We start from the raw sequence: 24405 nt of genomic DNA on the forward strand, positions 1-24405 counted from the left end.
CAGCCCAGGCTGACGTGTTTCCAGCCACCTTCCCCTCCAAGTCCAGAATCACCAAACCAGCAAAGACCAGTGCCTCTGGCTGGTGTGACACCAGTGTTCGTGTCTGCCAGCAGCCTTTCTCTGGAGTAGAACTGGGTGGAACATGGGGGAAACACCAATTTCCCCTGCCCTCAGAGGGCTGCACTGATCCAGCATCTCCATTTGGGTCAATCCTTTCTCTCACCAGTCTTTCCAAGCTGACTGACCCTGCCTAAAAGACCCTAAAAGGCCTGGTTCTGTTTTTACTGTTGATCTGGCAAAGATAAAATCTTCCTCTAGAAACCTTACCTTCCCTAAAACAAAAGCCTCATTATTCTGTGGCTCCTGCAGTTGAAATTAAGTCAGAAAAGAGACGCAAACACTGCAGACATCAGTCCTACTTACAGCTCCACACATTGTTTAAGCCCAAGCTGCTGAGCACACACAGGGGCAGAAAACAGTTTTAATCACCCACCAATCTGTTCCTGGGAGCACACTAGGTTTCATCCTCCATGCTTTTGCTGGTTCCTGCTCCCAGGTTTCCAGGAATGGGTGCACTGGGTCAAGCAGGGCACACTTGGAACTGCTTTTTTCTTCTGGACGGATGTTGTAGGGGCACTTCTGGGCCAAATTGATTCAGGATGGATGTCAGGAGAACCCCCCAACAGCTTAAGCAGCTCTGATACAGGCAATAAACCCAAATCAACTTCCCCAGGGTGGTGGGTCAGCTGGAGCCACAACATCCAACCACAGTCCTGTTGGGATAAACCAAAACGCTCTGGGGATGGTAGAGGCTCCACAAGGATCCCAGGCTAACCTGAGGTATCACCAGGCTGCAAGCACAGGGATGACAGGGGCTTCCAACCAAGGGCTGAATTCTTCTGCCCTCCAGCCACAAACACATATCCTGGGAAAAGCAGTAGATTGGGAAAGAGCTAGTGAACCCCAGCTATATACAAAAAAATGGGTATATTAATATAGGGGGGTATATATATAGCTAGAGGGAAAGTGAGCACAAGTGCAAAGAAGAAAAAGAAGAAACCTTAAGAAAAGTCGGCTGTAAAAACCTCTTGTGTGCTCAAGGATACTAGAAGGTATCAGCTCATAGTCTGCTACTGTGCAAAGGGGTGTGCTCCAAGGCTGATGGAGAATCATCCATCAGTTCCTGGGCAACTCCTTGGCACATTCAGTCTCCCAGGCGTGTCACCCAAACCGAGGCACAGCCCTGGAGCAGGCACTGCCACGTCCTAAGTGCACAAATCCATGCCTTCCCTTGGGATGCCCCTCAGGCAGGTGATGCAGCTGACTGCTGCTGGCTCCTCCATCACTGTCCCTTTCCCCTCAGAGCTAGGATGCAGCTCCTACAGCCCAGTTAAGGAGCAGGAAGCATCTTCTTGATGGAGGGGTTGGTGGAAGGGGAGGACACCACAAAACTACAGTCCCCAAGTTACTCAAAGGGATCACGCTCGGCCCTTTGTACACTCACCCTCGTGTCAGATCCCTGCAGAAAAGCACTGCTGATACCTCTGTCTTCCATGCCTGGAAGGAGGGAAACTGAGGCACGGGAGATGGGTGAGCAGAGAGCCTGTCAGAGCAGTGAATGAGGCTGGACCCCAAGGCCACCAGCAGCATCTTGCTGACTGCTCCTGCCAGACCATCCTCATGGAGCAGGGATTCCATTCCTATTAAGGGATGGGGAGCCAGGACAGACATGTGCCTCAGGGTGACTGTTTAAATGGCAGTCACTGCAAATGAAGAGCTACAGGAAAGCAGTGGGCTGCCCTGGGGCACATCAGGTCCTCCCAGGGGTTTCCAGATTCGCCCACTTTGGTATGAAGTCCACTTTTGCCTCCCAGGGGTTTGAGTACCTGCTGTGCTGCAGAGGTTTGGTGGAACTCCAAACCTCACAAACAAAAATCAGTCCCCAGGGTTTGGCAGGGTTAAGAGCTTAGTGCTGTTTGAGCTTGGGAGCTCCAGTCTCAAGACCTGAGACACTGTGTGAGAGTCAAAAAGTCTCAGTTCAGACCCTGGCCTGAGGGACATGGTGCCAGAGCCAGCAAGGGCGAGCAGCAAAAGAGGGAAGAGATGAAGAGCAGGAGATTAGAAATCATTGCTCAGAAAACAGCAGGGAAGGCCATAGCCAGGGTCAGACCCGAGGCATCATCCCACCCCTACCTGAGTTTTACATCCCCTCCACTGCTTCTTAATCATCTGTTATTTGAGGGCAAGATTTGTCTTATTAGGGAAGAAAAAACAAAACAAAGCACCATTTATCTGGGTGGCTTGCTCTGAGGTGTGTCTGAGACAGGAATCCAAGTTAATTATTATCTGTCAGTGCAGTATGAAAGAAATAAGCTGGAGATCATGCTCCTTTTGATGCCTTTAATAAAGTGACCAGCTTGGGTGAGGGCCCGATGGGTTGCACGCCACCACCGCTGCTTCCTGGAGTGGCATGGAGGAGGAGGATGAATGCAGCTTTGCCAAGGCTCCTGCCTGACCTCCCTTGTCAAGACTTAAAATAAAACTACCTGATTTTTCAAAATTACATATCAGGACTTTTGGAGTTACATGCCACTGCACACTTGGAGAGGGGCCCTCTTTACCCCCTTAGGAGGCACCTCACTCACACTGATTCCACTCACTTCCCCCCATTCCAGACTGGTCCCCTTGTGGCATTCCAGAACTGCAGTTCTAGGGGTTCTCCCTCACTTTGAGGGTCTGAGTGGCCAGCCCTCGTCTCATTCACTCCCCACTCGCTCGCCTCTTTGTCCCACCACTGGATACTCTCAGCAGTCCGGCGCTCCTCTGTGCCGCAGGTCCCGAGCCGATCCTCTGCTCCAGAACAGCCAGCAGTCCCGGAGCTCCAAGATGGCCAGTCTTGGCGTCCTCTTCGGGCGTGGCTATCCTGGATGAGCCCCCAGCTGAAAGAAATGGGCAGGAGATGGTGCTTTTTTTGATGCCTTTATTAAAGTGACCAGCTCGGTGGGGGCCTGACGGGTCATGCACACACCGCTACTGCTCCGGAGTGGCATGGAGGAGGAGGAGGAGTGCAGCTTTGTCCTCTTCGCACGCAGGCAGAGCCAGGGATTCCGTCCTCACGGGAGCAGCAGGATTCCCAAGTCTGGGCTGTACTCCAGGGTCCTTACTACGGCTGACATCTCTGTAGGTTAGAGAGGTTAAAAATGTCCTAGTGGACACTAGGACTAATTGCTCACCATTTAGGTCCTTCAACTTGGTGGTGGCTCGCTGTTTTAGGGGTTTTTCAGTTGTATTTGGTGTGTTTCCGCCTTTGCATATGGCCTCTGATGTCACTTCCCCCTCACAGACCAGCTGCCATTTTCTGACCCAACAGAGAGAGATTTCTAACAGGGGGTGAACAACAGGTAACTGATTAATAGCAAGATAACAACAGGCCATAGATAACACCCTGCAACCTTCAAGAAATAAGCAATTTCTTATTCACAACACAGTAGATGGAAAGCGGATGGATTGGAGAGGTCACAAGGCTGGGGGTGAGGGATGGGACCTGCAGCACAAGGTGCCCGTGAGCAGGGTCGGCTCCAGCCGTGTGCCGAGACCCAGGTCAGGAGCTGGTGGCAGAGGAGGCATTTCCCAATGGTCCTTAACAGTGAGGAGGAACTCAGTGCTGGCAGGAGGTCAAAGGGACCTGTACCCAGAGCCAGCAGGGAAGACGGAGACACACTCCTCAGTGGAGCCAGGCCATACCCCTAGAGCCCATCGGAGAGGATGGAGGGACGGAGCTGGGCAGTGCAGCACAGCTCACCTCACCCACACTGGATGAAGCTGCTCTTTGCAGTCACCCCACAAGTCTCTCACTCCCAGCCCCACGGAGAGTCACCGCCGTGGTTATCAGTGCCAAAGGAAGGGCGTGGGCCGGCCGGGGAGATGTGAGGAGCCTCGAGTTCCTCAGGTGGCCTTTGGGCAAACACAGCAGCTGGGCATGGAGCTCCTTCCCCCCGGGCCCTGTTTACAGACCTGCTGGGCCCAGCCTGGCTGTTATCACTGCTGAGTGCACTGATAGCACCATTAATAAGCACACTGCTGATAGCAGAGGGGCAAACGTCGCTCCTAACGTTTACCAGCTTTCTCCCAACCTGAGAGTAAAGGCAGCTTCTCCAGGGCAGTGATTCCTGTGATTGATCCAGTGAGTTGGACTCACCTTCTCCTTTCCTGCACACTTGCTTACTTAATGATTTAGTTAAACTTATGTCAATACATTCCAGTAAAACAGCTACTCTTCTTCAAATTAAGGACCAAATAAGGAGGATTAACCTATCTCCCAGGGCTTTAAAAGTTCTCTGGGTTCAATTTAAGCTCCAAAACCAAGATAGTGCAAGTCAGGGTAGGAAGGATGCCTCATCTTTGCAACACAAATGCCCAGTCCCATTGACAAAACTACTGAAGCACAGCAGGCACCAGCATTTTATTTCAGACCCGTCTTTGAAGGAAAAACCTCCGATTTCAGCCAAACTTTAGGATACATTCAGGCTCATGGCCTCAATTTCTCATTTCTGTATGGCTACCCCAATTTAGGATCATAGCACTGAAAAAGGGCAGGTTTGTTAATGCCTTGCACAGAAATAGTTGGCTTTGGCCAACAGAGGCCACCAAATGGCTCTTGGGTTATCTCAGTTCCCTGCTGATCTCTGGAACAGAGTCTGGAAAAGAGCCAGGCCCCTGAAAGAGCTCAATTGCACTCAGGGGATCTCAAAACAAGAAAGCAAGGAGCAAGGACATCCAAGCAGGCTGTGCAAACAGGCTGGAGATGGTGATGCTTTGGGGCAAGGCAGAACAAATCCAGCCATGGGTATGCACCAACACCTGCCCAGATTGGAGCAGCTGGGCTCCACCACAGCAGTGCAAGGGCTTGGTCAGACATTAAACATGACCTTTTGCAGGCAGACATCAAACAATGGCTACACCAGCACACACCGGGTGTTCTCACCCAGGAGAAATGGGGCCCTTTCAGTCTTGTTTTCCATCCCTTTCGTCACATCCCCACACACGATAACCTGTGCTCCCCCAACCACTCCTACCCCTAATCAGCTTCTTGGGAATTATTTCATGGCTCTGAACTCCCAGCTCATACATTTACCACCTGTAAGGACCTCAGGGCTTGGGGAGTTCATCCTGGGACACACAAATAAGTCCTCTCCTTCCAAGGAGAGGTCCATCCTTTCCTGATGGACCCTCTAACCTCACCAGCTCAGAAATGCTGAATCCCTCCTGCCAGCCACAAAACTTGGGGCATCAGCTCACTACAGAGTCCCAAGCAAGAAACAGTTTGTCCTGCAAAAGGAGGAGGATCAAGAGCAGCACAGCTTGGACCTAAAGTATCCCTGGCCACACATGGCCAAGACTGTGGGGCTGGCACATGTGGGTCTCACTCTGAAGTCAGCATTAGTAGCTTGTAGTTGCTACCCTCAAAAGCAGCACCTTTCAGCCAAAAAGGCATCAAACTGGTGTTATTCCTGCACCAGTGCAGGGGTGGACTGCTAGCTTTACCTTTTGAATAAGATTTGTGCCCTGGGTAAACGCAAAAAGAAATTGTACATGCGAGGAAAAAAATCTTAGGATTTACCTAAAAACAAGGGAGTGGGGAACTCAAGTGGATTTTGGCCAAGGCAGTGTGGGTAAGCACTCCCTGCACAAGCCTGTGCCAGGAGATTAGCTCTACACCTGCCTGAGCCATGGCACAAATTAGTCACCACCATTTGTGGTTTTACCAGTTGGCACATCCTGCACCGACCCTGTTGGTGTGAGGCAACCCAGCAGGTGCATAAAGGAGCTGTTCGCCATTGGCTGCCTGTGGCAGATCTGAGAGCTTCCCACTGAGTAATTAATGTAATGATAATAATAGACACAAAGTAAACAAGGTGGAAAGAAAATAAATCAATGGGCTGGGAGCAGAGGCTGCATTTCGTGAGGAGCAGCCCTGACGGCTCCTGTCTGCACCTTGGGCTGTTGGAGTCTCCCGTGCATCCTGGTGGCATTCCAGCCACCCGTTTGATAGCAGCTGCATCCGAGGCTGTGCCAGCTCCTCAGGCAGCAGAGGCTGCAGGCAGGTAAGGGCTGCGTTTGGCTGCTCCCCACAGCATAGCTACAGGGTCAAGGGCTTGGGTCCCTCTGTGTGCAGTCCAGTCTGGGCACTTGGGTACCTCCTGGTGCAGCCTGAATGGGCTTCCTGCTGATTTTATAGCCCCTAAGCTCCCTTTGGAGAAGAAGAGTTATGGTCCTAGAAGAGAAGAGGGAGTTGGCCCCTTTGCTACCAAGTTAGGAGAATTTTGGAGAAAAATGGGGAAGATTTTAGGATCAATCTCCACCAAGAGAAGTACCAAGGATCTCAGGGCCTGGGGATTCATCCTGGAACACACAAATTAATCTTCTCCTTCCATGGAGAGGTTCATCCTCTCCTAATGGACCCTCTAAACTCACCAACTTAGAGAGAAATGCTGAATCCCTGCTTCCAGCCACAAAACCCAGGGGATCAGCTCACCTCAGAGTCCCAGGGGCAAGGGCAGATAGAGCACCTCTGTGCACATGCAGAAGACTAAACACTAAACACTAAAGAAACACTAAATTTCAATTCCTCCTCAATTTCTCCCCAAGATTACCTATCACGGAATGTTTAAGGTTCCCCCCTCTCTCAAACACATCTCAGGGGGCTTTTGTTTCACTACAGCCACCCTTCACTACAAACAGAGCCACTCCTGGGAATGAAAGCATCTTTCCATGTACCAAATCTATAAACAGGATGATGTTGCTGATTGCTTTATGTGAGCAAGGTTTTTCTTCCAATAGCAATACAGTCCTACCAAGATTTTACCAAAAGATGGATGGAAAAGCTCCCAGACTCTGAATGTCTACCTGGGCCAATCCCTCCAGCTCCTCCGTGTCAGTGTCTTCAACGCCTTGTGCTACAAGAGGAAAAAGAAAGAAAAACAGGTACTAATTGTTTCCCAGTCTCAGCCCACCTGGGTGGGAGTTTGGATCTTCTCCCAGCAGCTTATTCCAAGCTTTACAGACCCTTTGTTCATTCTCTCCAACTCTGCCACAATCTGTGTGACCATTCAAGGAGCCTATAACTCTCTGAGCCCCAAAAAAAAAGGAAGAGGTTGGACCCATTAACTGAAAAATCAAACAGCTCTGAATTTCACAGCAGGTCTAAGCTTGCTCTTCATTTCCACCTAATCCTTATGGCAACAAAGAGAAAGAAGAAAACCTGAACCCAGGGCTGGAGAAGCTGTAAAAGGTGAGGGTGGGAACGGTTTGAGCACCTCTGGTCCCAGTAGCTCCTGGTACTGGTAGGGCAGGGCAGAGATATCAAACACCCACTTTAATCCAATGTCTCTGGACAGGTTTTGGCAGAAGGGCCTTCCCCAGCCCTGCAATGATTCTGTCCACTGGGAAACTTTTAGTGCCTAACCTGAGCTAAAAACCAATCTTCTTTTCCCCTTCCATCCAGCTTCTGAAGAAGGAAGGAGAAGCTGCAAAACAAGGAAGGGAGGTCACCACACAAGTGGCCTTCACAGCAGAGCACAAAACCTCCCATCTCAGCACACCCCCCCTGTAAACCTCCCCTCTTTTCAACGCAGCGATCCCCAGGCAGATGAGCCATGTCTGACAAGAAAGTCTCCAAGCCCTGCCGTCACTGCAAGAGCAGGTCAGCCTCACTCCCAACAGAGACCACCAAGATCCACTATGAGGAGTTCTGGCTGTTCCGTCACTGCTCTTCGGTGCACCAGAGGGACCGGCATGCTCAGAAGGCTGGCCAGCTCTTCTCAGGGCTGCTGGCCATGAACGTGGTGTTTCTGGGCAGCGCCTTCATCAGCAGCATGATCTTCAACAACGTGGCCATCACTCTGGCAGACGTCTGGATCCTACTCTCCATCCTCAAGGTCTTGTGCCTCTTCTGGATTATTTACTACCTGCTGGGCACCAGCCGGCAGCCGCACGCGGTGCTCTACCGGGACTCCCACGCCGGAGCCATCTGGATTAGGGGTAAGTTCTACTTTTATTTCTTCTCTCATGCCTTCTTCCAAAGACTTGGAAGGCAAAGAAATTCTTCCCCTGTTACTAGAGGAGCTAGAAGCCATAGGATATGCAGTTAGGGCAATGGGAATCTCCCAGTTCCTGGCAGGCTGACAGGCACAGTGGGTGCCAGGGAGTGGAACCAGAGCAGCCAGGAAAGCCTGAAACGCAGCTTCCCTTCAGCCTCCAGTCAAACTTCACTCTCTGGTCCCTTCACAAAGAGAAATCCAGGCATAACCCCTTTCCAGGACAGCAACTGAGCACTGTGGGAAGACCATAGGAAAGGTTTTAGGCAGAAGAACTTTGAAGAGTGAGAGGAGAATCACTGTGTTTATCCTCCAAGAACACCAGTGGCCCTATGTCACCATCATCCTCATTTAACATCACCAAAGCCTTGTTAACAGGGAAGGATTCTTACTCATTGAGTAAGTCCCAGTGACTGACACCAAGGCTTTCCTGGGAGATTTTCCCTTCAGTATTTGCCCCACTTTGAGAAATTACCCTTCTCCCAGCAACCCTGTCTCTAGTCTATCATGGAGTTTTTAATTAGGCACTGTCTTGTTAACTAAGATGGAGAATCAATTGAAGGAAGCTGCAAAGTACTTGAGTACCTAAACCTGCCTTTTACCTAAGGCAAAAGGGAGAAACAATCAAAAGGCCCCAGCTCCTGCAGATGTGGCTGCTACAAGCCTTAGCAGACCTGTGGTCATCTCAGGTTTCCTCCACAAGGCAGAAAGCATGTCCCATTAACTTACCCGTCACTCCAGAATGTACAGAAAAGCCAAAAACCCCCATCCCCACCTTGTATCCAAGCACAACATAATACCTGTTACCTAACACCTTTAACCAGTCAAAGCACACAAACAGATTCAGGAATCTGAATCTTTGTTCTTTTCTAAAATAATGAGAATTCCAGGAGAAAGACAAGGCCTCCTATGCCCAGTCAAGCTCAGATGCTCCACAGACATGTCTGTGTTTATTTACTGCTCCTTTGCTCTTTGTGCAGGGTCAGTCCTGCTGTTTGGCATTTGCAGCATCCTCCTGAATGTGTTTCAGATTGGCTACAGCACAATCCTCGTCCACTGCAAATCCAAGGTGGAAATTTTGTTCCCCAGCATTGGAATCCTTTTTATTTGCACCCAGGTACTGCACATTACCCTTCTCTAAGCTTGTTTATTCCCTCTGTCCCATTCCTGGGAGCCCCAGGGCTGGGGAAAGCTGGGAGACAGGGGAAAGTGAATGAACAGGGGGCATTCTCCTGAGCACTGAAAGCATTAAAGCATCACACATTACTTCAAATGCCACCTGCACTCCCTATGCGCCACATTGAGAGACAAGGGAGAAAGATTAAAAAATTACCCAAGAAATACCTGACATACTATAGGATTCAGAGGAATTTGCTTTGAGGGAAAGTAAGAAGAGAGGAGAGGAAATTTCACATTTTGCTAGAGATGTCTTTGCACCAGTCTGAGCCTCAGCCCTTCTTTGTATTTGCCAATCCATCCACCCAACAAAATCCTTTGCACACAAAGATATCTCACATCATTTTCACCTTGTTATTCAACATCAGCCTTCTTCTTTACAGACCCAAAGCCACATTTGAAAAGTAAAGTAATTCCCACCTCAGCAGCAAATACCCACATGAACAGGACAGAGGAACACGGAGCTCCAGGATGTGGATTCAGTGCAGTCACACATAAATGCTGCCCTTACCCAAGGATGCCAGCACCTGCCTCAGCACTGGGGTGCAGGTGCACACATGTCCCTGCACCTTTGCACAGAGGCAGGTTTGCTCCTGCTTGGACCTGTACCTTCTTGTCTACCTGTTCCTTTCCATTATGTGTGCAGCCAGCTGCCAACTTCACTCTGCTCACAGTGTTATTGCTCTCCACTTGCAGGCTTACTTTCTGTGGCATCACTCTAAGGACTGCATTCAAGTCCAGCACAACTTCACCAGGTAAAAAATGAAGACAAAAAATGCCTTCTACTGCTCTAAAGAAACTTTTCCTTTCTGCCTGTGATGTCCATCTGATCCCTACATAGATCCTGTATTTTGGGTGATACAAGAACCAAACTATGCGTTGTTGAAACTCATCCTCCCTCCTCTGAACTGGGCTCACTAGCTCCCTTCAGTTTTCCTTTGTGTCTTGGAGTGCCCCAAAGCTTATTCCTTCCTCCCAAACATCTTCCTGCTGCCTGTCTCAGGGACCAGCTTACAGACTGGAGGATGAGAGAGGGTGGGGGTGGTCTCCCCATTCCTATTACTGGGAGATGTCTTAGCTCAGGGCAGTTTCACCAGGCACTGCCCACCCTGCTCCTCTGTAAATGGCAGGGGGGAATATGCTCAGGTGTGTTTATGCAGAGCCACACCCCACAGGCCTCAGGCAGAGTGGGCACAAACATCCCATGTGTGCTGAAATCTGTGCATGGGCCAGCGAGAGGGGAAGGACACACTGACTGTGAACCATCTCCAAACATTGTACAAGTCCTATGTCTCCTCCCAGGTGTGGGCTGATGGTCACCATAGCCACCAATCTTCTTCTCTGGCTCCTGGCCGTGACCAACGACACCCTGCACGTGGAGATCGAGTCTCAGCTGCGCGAGGTGCAGCGGCGATTCGCAGGCAAGGCTCCTCCTTCACATCCCCTTTGGTGTTAGGCTGACACAGGTGACTTCTAGGGAAACAACATTTCACAGAACCACAGAATATACTGAGTTGGAAGGGACCCATAAGGATCAGCAAGTCCCTGTGCAAGACCACCCCCATATAGTCCACCATGTGCCCCAGAGTATTGTCCAAATGCCTCCTGAACTCTGTCAGGCTTGGTGCTGGTGCACTTCTCTGGGGAGCCTCTGGGTCTCAGTGATTCAGATATCTCCAGTTCCCCCAAATGCTACAACTTCCCTGTTATTAGAAGTTGTCTCAAGGAAATGGTCTACAAGGGGAGATTGTCACCTGGAGGGAGGGAATCTGCTATGAAACCCTGAAACTGAGGGCTAGGAAAGGAAAAGCACACCATAAATTAGCATGTTTACTCACTTTTCCCTATTAACTGCAAGCACAAGATTGCCAGACTAGAAGAGGCTAATGTAATTGCTGTGGTCTTCTTTCTGAGGATATAGAGGAACAAAGGCAAATCTAATATTCCAGAGGGAGAAATAGAGAAGGCTTTGTTGTGAAGGAAGATGAGTCTCTCACCCAGTATCTATGGTGTTGACCATAGGTAGGAAAAGACATTAGCTAAGTTGGGTTATTGCGAATCCTCATATCCTTTAGGACTGAGCAGTAGCCATTTTACTTCCTTCTTATCCCTGTTTCTGAGACACAGACACACATGTTGTGCCTGCACACATGAAACTCCCAAAGACAGCCGTGACATCCAGGTCATCTCCCTCTTAATTGTCACCTTCCCCTTCTCATGCTCCAGGCAATGGGACTACCTTGTGCACATGCCCAAACACAACCATCTGCAAAGTCTTCCAGAAGGGCTACATCCTGCTCTACCCCTTCAACACTGAGTACTGCCTGGTCTGCTCCTCCGTGCTCTACGTCATGTGGAAGAATGTGGGGAGACGCATCAGCCACGACCACATCCCGAACACCAAGCCCAAATTCAAGCTCCAGGGGGTGGTCTTTGGGCCACTGCTGGGCACCAGTGCTGCCATCATCGGGGCTTGTGTCTTCATGATGTACCAGATCCAGGTCACCAGCTTGGTCCCCAGCCACCAGGTCACTGTGATCTATTATTCCTACTACATTGTGCTCCTGCCCCTGATGAGTGTGGGTGCCGTGATTGGGACAATCATCCACGCCTTAGAAAAAAAGGAGCTGGACACGCTGAAGAACCCAACCCGCAGCCTGGATGTGGTCCTGCTGATGGCAGCAGCCCTTGGCCAGATTGGCATGTCGTACTTCTCCATTGTGGCCCTGGTGGCCACTGACCCCAGGGACCCCCTGAACAGCCTCGCCCTGTCCTACTCTGTCCTCCTCATCTTTCAGAACATCACCCAAAATGTTTTTGTCATCGATGGGCTCCACCGGCGGCATGTTGCAGCAGCAGCTGAGGCCAAACATGCTGGACACTCCGGGCAGCACACGGTGGCTGTAGAGCTGCCTAGGGAAGAGGAGACCACGCTGAACAGCAATCAGGAGCACAGCCAGACACCTCCTGCCAAGGAGGAACACACTAAAGAAGAGCAGAATCGTGAAGCCTACAGCCAGAGGCGAGTGAGCATGCTGGAGCTGGGACAGGAGATGCGGAAAGCTTCCCTGTCCTACATCCATACCTACTCTCACCTGAGCTGGAAGAGAAGAGCATTGAGGGAGATCTCATTCTTCTTGGTTTTGTGCAACATCATAGTAAGTATTGTGTTCTCTGTTCCGTCACAGCTGCGGCTGAGCCACAGTGACCTGTGACACAGACATTACCTCTTTGTCTTTCTTTTGTATTCCAGACAAAAAACCTTTGCCCACCAAGTTTCAACTGGTGAGGCAAGTCAAAACTGGTTTTGCTGTTAATACCCCACCCTCATAATCAGTGTCCTGGTTTGACACTCTCTCTTTACCCTTAGAGTCAAGTATTACTGGATTTTATGGGTGCAGGAAGGAGACAGTTAATAAATCCTTACTTGCCAAGATTTTAGCCTCTGAAAAAAACCCACTAGGCTCATTAAGGGTGTTTAATGAGAAACGTGAAAGAAAATGTGAGGCACCAGCATTAAGTCTCTGTAAACATGCGTCTCCAGGCTTGGGACTCACCCAGTAAAGTACACTGTGGTCTGGGATCTTGAACCAATGCTGCAGCCTTAATCCAGTGAAAACCCATTGCCCAGGGAAACAATGAAACCCTGTAGAAAGATGAAGCAGACTAGGGCAGAATGGGACTGTCTTTAGGTTTCCAGGGATTCAAAAAGATTTGATTTACAGCAAGGAGTCAACAGCATAACTATGGGATTTTCCTTCTCCTCCCTGGCAAGGAGGCTACTGTGATACTCCTGAAATATTCCTACAACTCTTGAGCCAGTGCTGAGATTAGGGTGCAAGTAGGGCACAGTTTGTCATCCTCTGACTTATGTTTCTTTTCCTCACATCTCTCCAGCTATGGGTCATGCCCACATTTGGGGCTCACCCCATCTTCGAGAACGGAATGGAAAGGTCATTTTATGGCTACTCCACCTGGTTTGCGATCGTGAACTTCGGGCTCCCCTTGGGTGTGTTTTACCGCATGCACTCAGTCGGGGGGCTCCTGGAGGTCTATGTGACAGCCTGAGCCAAGCTGGACCCCCACCACAGGGGCTGGGGGGAATCAGTGATGCTGAACAAAGATGCAGTAAGAAGCATATCTGCTGCTTACAGCATCTTTGTTCAGCAAGAAGTGTTCTAAAGAACAAAGAAGAATCTTTCTTCTTTAGAAGTGGAAACTTCTAAAGATTTCTCTCCAGCTTCTGCTTGGACTTCTTGTACAATATCACCATTAATTTCAGAAGAGATTCTTTCATATTATCGTTTTCCACCATAGAGAATAGACTCAAAGCCCATAAACAAACTCTCACTGCTCTCAGGAATCACGCATGCAGTCAGCAGTCTGCCAGTGGATGCTGTTTGGCAGCAGATGGGACTTTAATGACTCCTATTGAGATCTTCCAGATAAAAGAACGCAAGGGCAGCCTTCAGCAAAAGCAGCGAAGATCAGCCTGCACCAATTCAGAAAATCAAAAGCAATCAAAAAATAAAAGCTATAACATAACCTTGTCTGAGAATAAATACTATTCTTCCTACAGGCACTCCAAGAGCTTCAACTGGGAATCACTAGGGTAGCACTGTGGGTGATCTTTATTCACCACAGATGATGGCTTCACTGGTGTGGACTAGCCAAGGTCCCATCCTTGCACACAGAGCTAGTTCGAGACCAAGCTACTGCCACATCCACTGTGAATTTCTCCCCACCCCAACATGTTGGCCCTTGCTGCTGCCTTCACATCCACAAACCTTTCTCGAGGTCACCATGCACAACAGAAGGCAGCTGCAGTGAGGTGCCTGATCAAAGACACATTAGGATATGTTCCATAGGGATGCCTGCTTTGAAAGACGTGGGAGAGCAAGGGGCTTGTGACTGTGGTCCCAAATCCAGAGCCTGATGAACACAAATAAAGAGATTGAATTTTCATGCGTGTCTTGGGAAATCTCTGGGCCCACTCTGCACTCAAGGTGCTCAAGGTCAACTCACTTAAATCGCTCTTGCATTCAGAGGTTGCATGGGGCTCTGAGCAACCTGGCCTAGAGGGAATTCCTGCCCACAGCAGATGAGCTTTATGGTTCCAACTCAATCATTCTGGGATTCTATGAGATTTAAGAGCAGGCCTGCTCTATAATCAATCAAAATCTGTCATGACCCGTACTCAAGTATGGCACAAAAAGCATTCTCATTATTGCTTCTGTTCCTTTGTAAATTAATCCCAGGATCAGTGTGGGTTTAGGATTAGAGCCTATTTATTGGTTTTTTTTGGGATTGCCTAGTAAAGCAAACTCTCCCAAGACATAAATAGTGAGGATTCAGCATTCAGGCAGTGATGGCACCTTTCTGTAAAACTCTAAGTGAGACTGATTGCATGAGCATGAACTTTGCCCAATAAGTGTTTGTATTTGGGCCCATGTCAACAGAAATATGTCATGAGAAATAACAGCTGGATAAATTAGGCTCTGATAAAGTTAATTATTATTCTCATGTCAGTGTTTATACCATGGGATCCACAGGACATACACACTAAGGTCTGAGCTCAAACCTTCTTCATGGTGATTGACAGCCTGGGGACAAGGAAGATGGCACTTTGTGGGCAAACCATTACTTGGATTTTATCCAGTTTAATGGATAAAACACTGGTTTAAATTACTGAGCTTTCACAGAGCAGGTGACTTTGGAATGAACACTGAATACATGACTGGAGACATGATCAGCATGGACAGGAATGAAGCCCACCAGCTCCAACTCTCACCTACAGCCACCACAGATCAGATAAACAGTCAAGGCCCTCCATGTCCTTTCCTAACAACCCCCAGGGCCAGGGTGCCTGTTTTACAGGTCTCAACTGCACAAAGGTTTTAGCACATGGTTCACTAATCAGGAGATTTGATCCTGTTTGATCTTTGATGATGCTATGAACACAGAAATGGCCAAACCCACACAATTCAGGCTCATTTCCCAGAGTCAAATCTTCTTTTATGATTATAAAAAAAAAAATACCACTGCAGAGGAAGCAGCCCATGGTCCCCTAATGGCACAAACCACTTCAACATAAGACAAACAAGATTATAAACCTCCCTCTGCAGAAGGGAAAAAAAAAAGTACCCAAGTGCATGTTTCAGTTAATCTTTATCTTTCTGTCTGTAAGTAAGCAAAGAGTTTACAGTGCAAGTTGATTTCCACAGGACAAGGATCAGACTCCAAACACCAAGAAACAAACAAAACGGCTTCCAGAGGAACTCACAAAGAAACAAAGCAGAAAAGAGAGGACGGAAGAGATCATGAGAACCAGCAGATCCATGGGAGGGAAGAGGCAAAGCACGTGGGACACGGGAGGCCCCGTTCCAGCTGTGAGGTGCGAGTGCCATACAATCAGAGCCTGGCCCCACCAAATCACATTCTTATACATGAGATTCTCCAAGTGAAACAGAGCCCTCACCCTGTTTACACCTGAACAGAGGTGAGGTCAGGATGGGAGTAGTGCTGGGTGGCAAAGTGGGTTGGAGATGGGAGGCAGGTGGGGGAATAACCTCTCTCTATTTCACATATTTCTTATCCTTCAGAAAACCATTCCAATTTTATTTCACTTCCTACTGGCCTAGGACTCCATTTTCTTTCAACCACCAGACTACAGGCCAGTGGGAGCAGCAGCACACTGGAGCAGCTGTCTGGGAGAGAATGGTGATGCTGTTACCACTGCAGCTGCAAAGCTTAGGCCAGCAGTGTGTGCCACACTGTCCCTGTACTGAATGTGACAGACCTGTTTCCATGCAGTGATGCCACTGGGTCTAACCTGTGGCAAACAGCTCAAGGCCAGCAGTCCTCCCAAGAGCCTGAATAAAAGAGCACCAAGGATTATGCTTTGATGGAAAGGTCTCAGTTCACGACAGGACCCCTCACATTTCATTGCCTAAAGACCATGTGAGTCTAAGACAGCAGCCCCTACCAGCAGAACATAAAATTTGACTCAAACCCCAGGGTGTCTCCACTCACCAATGTGTAACCCCACGATGCTGAACCAAGCCAGCAACAGTGGATCTCCCACCAATTTCCATTCTGGCTTCCCAAAATTTACATGTGCTTGGGACCCAATACATTCAAGATCCAGTAACTTGGTCAATAAGCAAAATGCCCTGAAGAATTTCACTTTGCCTTAGCACTTTCCACTCCCTACTAACATGGAGATGCTTTTCCTCCTACAACTTCCAAACTCCTCCTACAACTTCCCTGAGTGCCTCCCTCAAACCCTTGCCTTAACAGTAGTGTGCAAAAGATCCTTCTGCTCCCTGCATTGCATCAACCTGCCAGGCAAAGATGGAAGGATATGGTTCCTTTCAAACCCAGGTGACAGTGTCCTTTTAGCCACAGGAGAAGACTTAAAAGAGTTTAAGTCAGGTCTCTTCTCCTTGCTCTCACTGAGCCAGTCCCTTCCTCCAGTGTGCTCACATGGATTAAAGAGGGCCTTTAAAAGTAAGACAGGCTCCTTTGCAACAGTCCACCACAAAGGACAGGCTGCTGGGCTTGAAAGCCAAGGAAAAACTTCTGAGCCACACCAACAAAACTTCTCAAGCAGCTTTCCAGGAAAGGACTAGAGAGATTCAGAACTGAGACACAAAGTTTTCCTTCAACATCTTCTCCTTTCATTTAGGTGGGAAAGACTTCCCTATATGCAACTGAGACACCAGGGAGACACCTGCAGCCAGAAGGGATGCCCTGGAAACTCTATGGAGCTACATGGAAGTAACTGCAGTTTCCAAACCCTGTGTCCTGCAGGAATAGCAGCTTCTCCCTTTGCATCCAATTTACAGTTAGTATTTTTCAATTAAATGCTGACTCTGACCAGGGCAAGGACAGGGTCAGATTGGTTTTCAAACCACATTCAGAAGCAAAAAAGTAACAGAGGAGCTAAGAACAGTCTGATTTCTAGTGCAACCACAACAATGGACAATCCCTTAGATATCTTTAACTCAAGGTTTGTGGTGAAGGGTGAGGAAAGAGAAGTGAGCTGGGGGGAGGGATGTCCAAGCAGGTCCCGATTAAAGCTTTAAATGACAGGGAGGTAAATGAAGTGATTGTCCTTTTGGTCTCTCAGCTGGATGTGAAATGCAGGAATAGCTGTGATGAAGCAGCACGCCACAGTCCTTAGATCCAGTGTATTTGTCTCAGTAGAGGTTAAGTGCTCTCTTCAGACCCGTTGAATTTCAAACAGCTTAACATCTGTGTCATACCAGATCGGGGGATCCACATTCCTGAGAGAGAAAGACAAGAGCCACTTTACTCCATGTGGCCAGTTACATAGAATTCAAATCTCACAGCCATGATTACAGGAGCTGGCTGCACAGTCTTCAGCTTTGCATAAAAGGAAATCATTGGCTGAGAGACAATGCACCCTACAGGTATGACAGTATCTACAACATCCCACAAAGCCAGACCTTTGCATAAAATCTTTGCACCAGACCCTCTGGGCAGTCTATTCCCTGCTGCTGCCTGTTCCCAAACAAGCAGCACTCTCAGAACAACCTCCTTCATGTCATCCATTCAAAGTTTCAGAGCAGCTGATACACCCCAATCTCTTCCAAGGGAACAGCATCTTTCTATCCTGTAAATATGAGACAACCCAGGGCTGGCCAAGTGCATGCAATTCTCTCTGTAGACCTTCCAAAAGTCTGGAAAAGACCAAGCCAGGCTGCTCCCAGCTGGTTTACCTCAAATAAATAACTCCCCACATGTAGGTGCGGAACCACATGGCAGTGCCTGAGTTTGCCTGGTACTTGCGGATGAGGATGGGGTGAGGCACTGGCAGCAGCCCCACCAAGGTGCCATGCTGCAGGAACTTGAGGATCTCCGACTCATCCGTGAGACCCCTGCCAAGATACAGAGCAGGAACATCCTTAGCATGTCCCACAGACACCTCCAAAACTGCTGCAGCAGGAAGGACCAGCCTAAACAAACACAGATACTGAGCCATGGCCCAGGAGAACAAACTCCCTCTCCTCTGTAAACAGAGTGCAGAAGGGATCAGACAAACAAGATGTTTGGCAAGGAAAGTAAAAACTCTGCTGAGCCCAGGATGCTTTCAATTAAACTTTACAAGGTTTCCTTTAGAGGGCCTCCAAATTCAAACTCTGCCAACCTCCTTAAACACCACACAGCCCTTCCTTTCCAAAAATCTCCTTACTTGTCAATGCAGATCTTCTCCACCTGAGGGACCAGCACCTGTAAGAGCCGCATGATTGTCTGCAGGGGAAGCTTTGACTTCCAAGACATCACCTGTAGGTAGGGAAATAGCAGAGAAATCAGTACACTGCATTAGCAGGTTTTTATAGCTGTCTCCACAATCTCTGCAACAAATAAAGTTTACAGAAATCACAAAGATGGTGGGTCAACTCAGTGCACAGGAGCAATACAATAAATCATGGAGCACTAGAATTATGAGGCACCCAATAAGACCAGTGGGGCATTGGTTTGAAACAGATAAATAAAATATTTCTTTTCAGATGTCAGTAAATTAAAGTTCTGAGCTTTGACCTCAAGTGCCTGTGAGGAAATGCTGCTCTGGGAAAGCCTCTGATGGCAGGGAAGGGGCAGGGAGTGTGAGGCATTTCTGCCATGACTCTTCCTCATTATTTATCTCCTCCATCCAGATGTCCTCACCCAGTCAGGAGTTGGAGTCCACTGTCCACTGGAGGATGCACTAGACAGACGCCTTCGTTCCCGCCGGGAATGTGATGCCTCCTATCAATAAACATTATTTTTAAAAAAATAAAAACAAACAAATGCAAATCACACTTAAGAGTAAGAAATACAATCCATTTTCTGCTGATATACTCCCCAGATTTTCTAGACCACTACTGGGAAAGACAGCTCAGCCTGTCTCTAGAACATGTCAAACCCACCCAACCTTCATTCACCAAACCCACGTGCTCTGAATGGCAATATTGATGAAGTTGGAGGACCCTGTGGAAGGTCACAGCTCCAGTCACCACTGATGACACTCTGCTGGAACAATCCACAGTGGCAGACTTAAAACAGGACTGACAAGAGACTGTTCAGAGGCATGATTCTTTCTTTTGGCACAGAGATTAAATAGCTAAGGGCCACAGATTTTTCAGCCTCTGTCTACTGAGTATCTCTGGGATTTTTTGTACCCATTCTGGAATATCTTAAATAGCATTTTTCCAAGGGTAGGCTCCCAGCAATTCGTATCTCATAATTTGCCTCTTGAGGAATGACACACTCAACCTAGCTTTCCATATTCATGGTGGGAAGGAGGGAAGGAAATAACCCTCTAAAATCACTGTCAATCTCTGCACAAGGTGAAAACAGAGCAGCTTTTTCCTTTAGCAATGCTCCCTGACCATTCACTGCTACAGCACAGAGCTGACTTTTCTACAAAAACAATGGGCACAACACTTCCTTCCAGGAGCCATCCTGCACTTCCACATAAATGGACTCATTCACTCGTCACCTCCACAACCAGAAACAGCCAGCTCAGGGTAGAGCTGTGCTAGTGCTTTTCCAGCTGGGGAACAGCTTGAGCCAGCTGCTGGACACAAATGGAAAGCCCCATGATTATGTTTCATGGGCTGCTGGAAGAAGAAAACCTTCCACAAGTTCTCAGTCAAGATCTTATTTAATGACAACATAATTAACTGTGTGCTTAAGATGTCTTGCTGGCCACAGGCTTCACCTGGTACCAGGCAACGTCGGGAAGGGTAAGTAAAATTGGTCCTGGAGTATTTGGGGTTTCTGTACATTCCAATTTATTCAAGGCCACTCTGAGGGCAGCACCTCAGCCCAGCCTCCATGGGAACACATTGTTCACAGCACCAGCTAGCTAAAAGGTTCTGGTAGAGCTCTCCACCCCACGGGAGATGAAAAAGAAACAGCAGTAAGAACCCGAGTTGGAAACATCAGGATGAGGAGGTTTCATGGACATCTTCTGGCAATTCTGCACTCGCTGCTCCGTCATAGTCTTCATGTTCACTCAAGTGCCCCAGCTCTTGTGTCATAGCACAAACACGAAACACCCAAGATAATGCAACAGCCCTTCTGAACCACATTGTGTCCCAGCACCCTTCACGTGTGCTTACTGCCTTTAATGCGATGCCTTTCTTCAACAGGCCAACAGATCTCTTCTTCTAACCCCTTATTTTTGTTCACTTCACACCTAGACCTTTCCTGTACACCAGTGTCCAGCCTTACCCCACTCCAGGGCTCCCCATCACTCAGGGCTGCAGGTGGGTTTCCCTCTGGTGACAGCTGGGAAGCCTCAGGCTCCAGTGAACGCATGGTCCCATCCTCTGACACCTGGGACTTCTCTGTGAGCTTGTCAATCCCTGTGTTCAAAAGAGGAAAAGCTCAGAAACACAAGTTAATTAAATAGGTTTAAAAACAGAGGGCTCTTCTATGCCCCACTATGCACAGACACCCTGTGTCTCTGCTGATATTGGAAACGTTCCCCTTTCAACAAGAGAAGCAAACCCAAAGGACTTTTTCTCTACAAAAATGCTTCCTGAGGAGGAGGAGGAGGAGGAACACAGGTTCAGATGGATAGAGCTAACCCTGAGGCAACAGGTCAAGATTAAGACAAATGGTCATGTGGACACTTAAGTCTGAGAGAACAGAAACTCAAGGCAGTTTGTTTGTGATCAGCTTGGCCTAACTGATCTGAAACTCAGACTGGCAGTTAAGTTATTCACAAATGTAAACTCTTAATCTCTCCACACCCAGTGAAAGGGTGAGTCCACACTATATCCCACAGAGAAAACAAACCTCTCCTGTCCCAAAGGTAAACTAAAGCTCACCTGGAGTAGCCACCAGACTGGTCTTCAGCGTCCCTGGCTCAGCAGGGGCAGCAGGACGTGACCCTTCCATGGAGACCCCATCCTGGGAGTTGGTGCGAGAAATGGGTTCAGGGGTTTTCTTCTTGCGCTGCAGCCCCTTCTGGATGGACTGGGAGTCCGTGGGCAGGTTGGCCAGCTGGTGAAAGACGTTCCTCTTGCGGATAACAGCATAGACCAAATTGGAGTTCCCTGGGAATCACAGCAACAAAACAAGCAGAGAAGTAAGGCTCAAAGAGCTCTGCCAACCCAGCACGGCTCGCTGGGCACACAAAGCCTGACTGCTCCCACCCACAAAGGCAGTGGCACACGGAAGAAGGAGCAGAGCTCAATATCCTCTTATTCGTTACAAAGCAGTACAGAAAATTCAGTGAAAGCCTTCCTAGGCTGGAAAGCTGACAAGAAATGGTTTGGTGAGGGATATTCAAACAGCTGAGAAGAAAAAGGACAGTTTAAGCTACATATTAGCATCTATTTTGGAAGAAAAGGTTACTAGCCAAGTTTCAACATTCTTCCATCTTCAAAAGAACTCACAAAACAAATCAATGCATTTAATTTGAGGAGATGCAGAACTGAAATAGCAAAGCCAAAAGGCCACAATTCTTACTGCCTGCAAGATAGCACAGAACAGAATGAAACCATCCTCCAATACAAAACACAAATTACACTCAGAAAGGCTGCTTTTGGATTTGGCAATTGCCACACACAAGATTCCCATCAGGGAAGCAGAATGGCCATTCTTGATTTGCAAGCTTAAAGCAAAACATTAAATTTTGACCAGGTTAGGGACCTTACTTTACTATTTATTAGGTAAAAGACTGCCATGCTATTAACAGGGAAGGCATAAGTAATTTCCTAGAAAGTAGCAAATATCAGAACTTTCTTTGGATGAGGTGGTTTGGTCATCAGCCCCCAGAGACCTGCCAAAGCAGAACTGAGAGGCACTCGAAAGTTGTTTTGTCCCATCACCTATATTGCTGAGCAACATGAGCACTTTCACAGCAACATCCAGCCAGTCACAACTTACATGTTACACACTCACTTTATGCTTCTTTTCCTCTCTGTGCATCTCACCTTCTGCAGGAGGGCTGAGGTTATGCTGATAATTAGCTGCCATCTCATTTTGTTCTAACCAAATTTGCCTGGGCCAGAACCTAATGCTGATTATCTACTAACCCAATTTCTCAGTCCTATGCAGCTCATTTCTACACTTCTCATCTCCTTGAACTTCCTCTGAACTTTCATCTGACATTCTCTTGGACTAAACTAGTGCAAACCCACTAAATAAAGCAGTCTGTTACCATCAAACTGATACTGAATGATGTTGTTGAAAACTTCCAGCAAGAAGAAAACAAGATGATGGTTCTGGACAGCAGAGAATAGGAACCAGGTGGTGGAAAAAGCCTCCAAAAGATGTAGTAACTTGTTAGCAGCCACCATGGAGAGAGACTTCAGGTATGGAGACACTGTGGAAGGCAAAGCAAATAAAAACTAGAGAAAGAACCAAGGTGTATATATTCTGAAAAATAAACCACTAATACACCATGTTGCTTTTATGACCTTCCCATCCTTGCACTTCTGAGAAAGCCTCATGGAACAGCTGATCAAACGGTTCCACAGAAACATTTCCAAATACAAAGCAAATGAAACAGAGGTATTGCCTAGTAAAATGAAGTATTGCTGCTTTTAGAGGGTTTTGTTTAGTCTTACACTAATAACAGCACCTCTGCTGTGCCTCCTGAAAAGCTTCACAACTGGAGCCACCTGGGCATTCATTAGGTCCAAGGGAAGCACCGCCACCGTGAGGAGGTGACACTCCCTGCTGGAAGGGGATAGTACTGCCAACTACCCTCACCAGGCCTGCTGGCAAATGTCCTGTTGCCACCCCAAGAGAGCTCCAGCACTCTGCTGTCCCTCTTTCTGCCCCATCATCTTTCTGCCATCATCTGCCATGCAGGCAGATCTTATTTGCACTGGCCAGTGCCCTCCAGCAGCAGGCACTGGCCAGTGTTAGGGAACACAGGTAGGGGCACAGGGAGAGGGGAGTGGGAGCAGTGTGGGCTGTGGTTTTTCCCCCCACACAGTGCTCACCGTTCACAACGATGGTGAGCAGGCAGTCAAAGAGGGGCTGCAGCCGCTGGTGCCCGCTGGTGATGATCTTGTGAAAGACCTGTGGAAGGAAGGAGCTCTTGAGCAAGGCAGCACCTTACTGAAAGCACCCTCTCAACCAAAACCAGTGCCACCCCCACATTCATTGCTTCCTGACACCATTCCTTCCTAGGCAGGGCCCTGCACACTCCACAATTACACAGGTGGGGAAGGCTGCTCTCGCTGCAGGCTTGTGCTCCAGGAGTACAAGCTTTCATTTACAAGGCATCTTTTGGGAATGTGATTAGGGCCCTAGAACACCACAAACAGAAACTGCCTGTGAGCTGTTCAACAATGTTCAGGCAGCCTGGGACAAAACTAAACCACCAGGAAGTAAGAGACAGCTTCACCTCCAACACATTTTGACTCTGAACCCTTATGAGAGCTGCTTGAAATGCCACAGAACTAATCATTATATATTTGATTTTAGTGCAGATTTCTAACTCAAATGTTTGTCCTATTTTTAACTATATCCTCAGACATGGAAAGATTCAGGTGCTTTGTAACCAGCTCAGACATTCGCAATCTTGACCTTCCCACCTTTAGCTGGCATGTCTGCAGAGAAGTCCTAAGCATAATTAAAACAAAGACATGATCTGAGATTAATGGAATGCAAGAGCAAAACACGTAGCATCAAGAGCAGTTATGGTGGGCAGGTTTCTTCTTACTCCTTTTAATAGGAATCTCCTCTTGGAGATTTATCAGAAGCTGCTGAGAGCTTCTTCTCTGGCAAATGAGACCTGAGGCTTGTATTGCAAAGCACACAGCTGCTCATAGGCAGTCTTGTGGGCAGACTGAAAGGTCATTGAAATTTGCAGCAACACAAAGTTGTAGGGCTGAGCTTGGTATCACTGTTGTCCCCACTGACAGATGTGCCCCACACACTTCTGGCTGCCTGGGACAAACCAGATCTCCTGCCTTCCCTATCAGTAGAGTAGAGGGCATGCACCCACCCCCTCATGACAGCAGTGCAGCACCATGAGGACTCCCATTCTTTGGGATCATATCATCACACCTCATGCATATGCACCCTGCCAGACACATCACCTCAGGTTAACAGTGGGCATCCCCCTAGATTAGGGATTCCTAGATTTCAGTGGGCT

General features: G+C 48.3%; 2 protein-coding genes across 2 annotated transcripts in view; one reads left to right on the plus strand and one right to left on the minus strand.

Moving 5' to 3' along the window:
• The first annotated feature begins 100 nt into the window (after nt 1-100).
• OTOP3 (otopetrin 3) lies at nt 101-16739 on the plus strand. Its single transcript, XM_085556848.1, has 8 exons — nt 101-6104; nt 6841-6984; nt 7505-8040; nt 9077-9213; nt 9969-10027; nt 10575-10693; nt 11499-12430; nt 13170-16739. Exons 3-8 carry the CDS (start codon nt 7656-7658, stop codon nt 13338-13340), a joined length of 1803 nt encoding a protein of 600 aa, XP_085412974.1. The 5' UTR covers nt 101-6104; nt 6841-6984; nt 7505-7655; the 3' UTR covers nt 13341-16739.
• Nucleotides 15424-24405, minus strand: part of HID1 (HID1 domain containing) — a 26821-nt gene continuing 17839 nt past the window's right edge. The window contains exons 12-19 of the mRNA XM_021554658.4: nt 23246-23324; nt 22456-22620; nt 21119-21346; nt 20517-20650; nt 18966-19046; nt 18490-18581; nt 18017-18175; nt 15424-17560 (exon numbers count right to left, since the gene is read on the minus strand). Coding sequence (XP_021410333.1) covers nt 17497-17560; nt 18017-18175; nt 18490-18581; nt 18966-19046; nt 20517-20650; nt 21119-21346; nt 22456-22620; nt 23246-23324 — 1002 coding nt within the window. The 3' untranslated portion in view covers nt 15424-17496. The remainder of the gene's footprint in view (nt 17561-18016; nt 18176-18489; nt 18582-18965; nt 19047-20516; nt 20651-21118; nt 21347-22455; nt 22621-23245; nt 23325-24405) is intronic.

This window comes from Lonchura striata, chromosome 18 (assembly GCF_050655825.1).
Source record: "Lonchura striata isolate lonStrDom1 chromosome 18, ASM5065582v1, whole genome shotgun sequence".
NCBI classification, from domain to species: domain Eukaryota; kingdom Metazoa; phylum Chordata; class Aves; order Passeriformes; family Estrildidae; genus Lonchura; species Lonchura striata.

Excerpts from the sequence above, each read along its gene's own strand:
- OTOP3 (XM_085556848.1), top strand. The coding sequence starts at position 7,656 with ATGTCTGACAAGAAAGTCTCCAAGCCCTGCCGTCACTGCAAGAGCAGG. Across the intron at positions 9,214-9,968 it reads TCCTTTTTATTTGCACCCAG|GCTTACTTTCTGTGGCATCA; the intron begins GTACTGCACATT and ends CTCCACTTGCAG. Across the intron at positions 12,431-13,169 it reads TGGTTTTGTGCAACATCATA|CTATGGGTCATGCCCACATT; the intron begins GTAAGTATTGTG and ends ACATCTCTCCAG.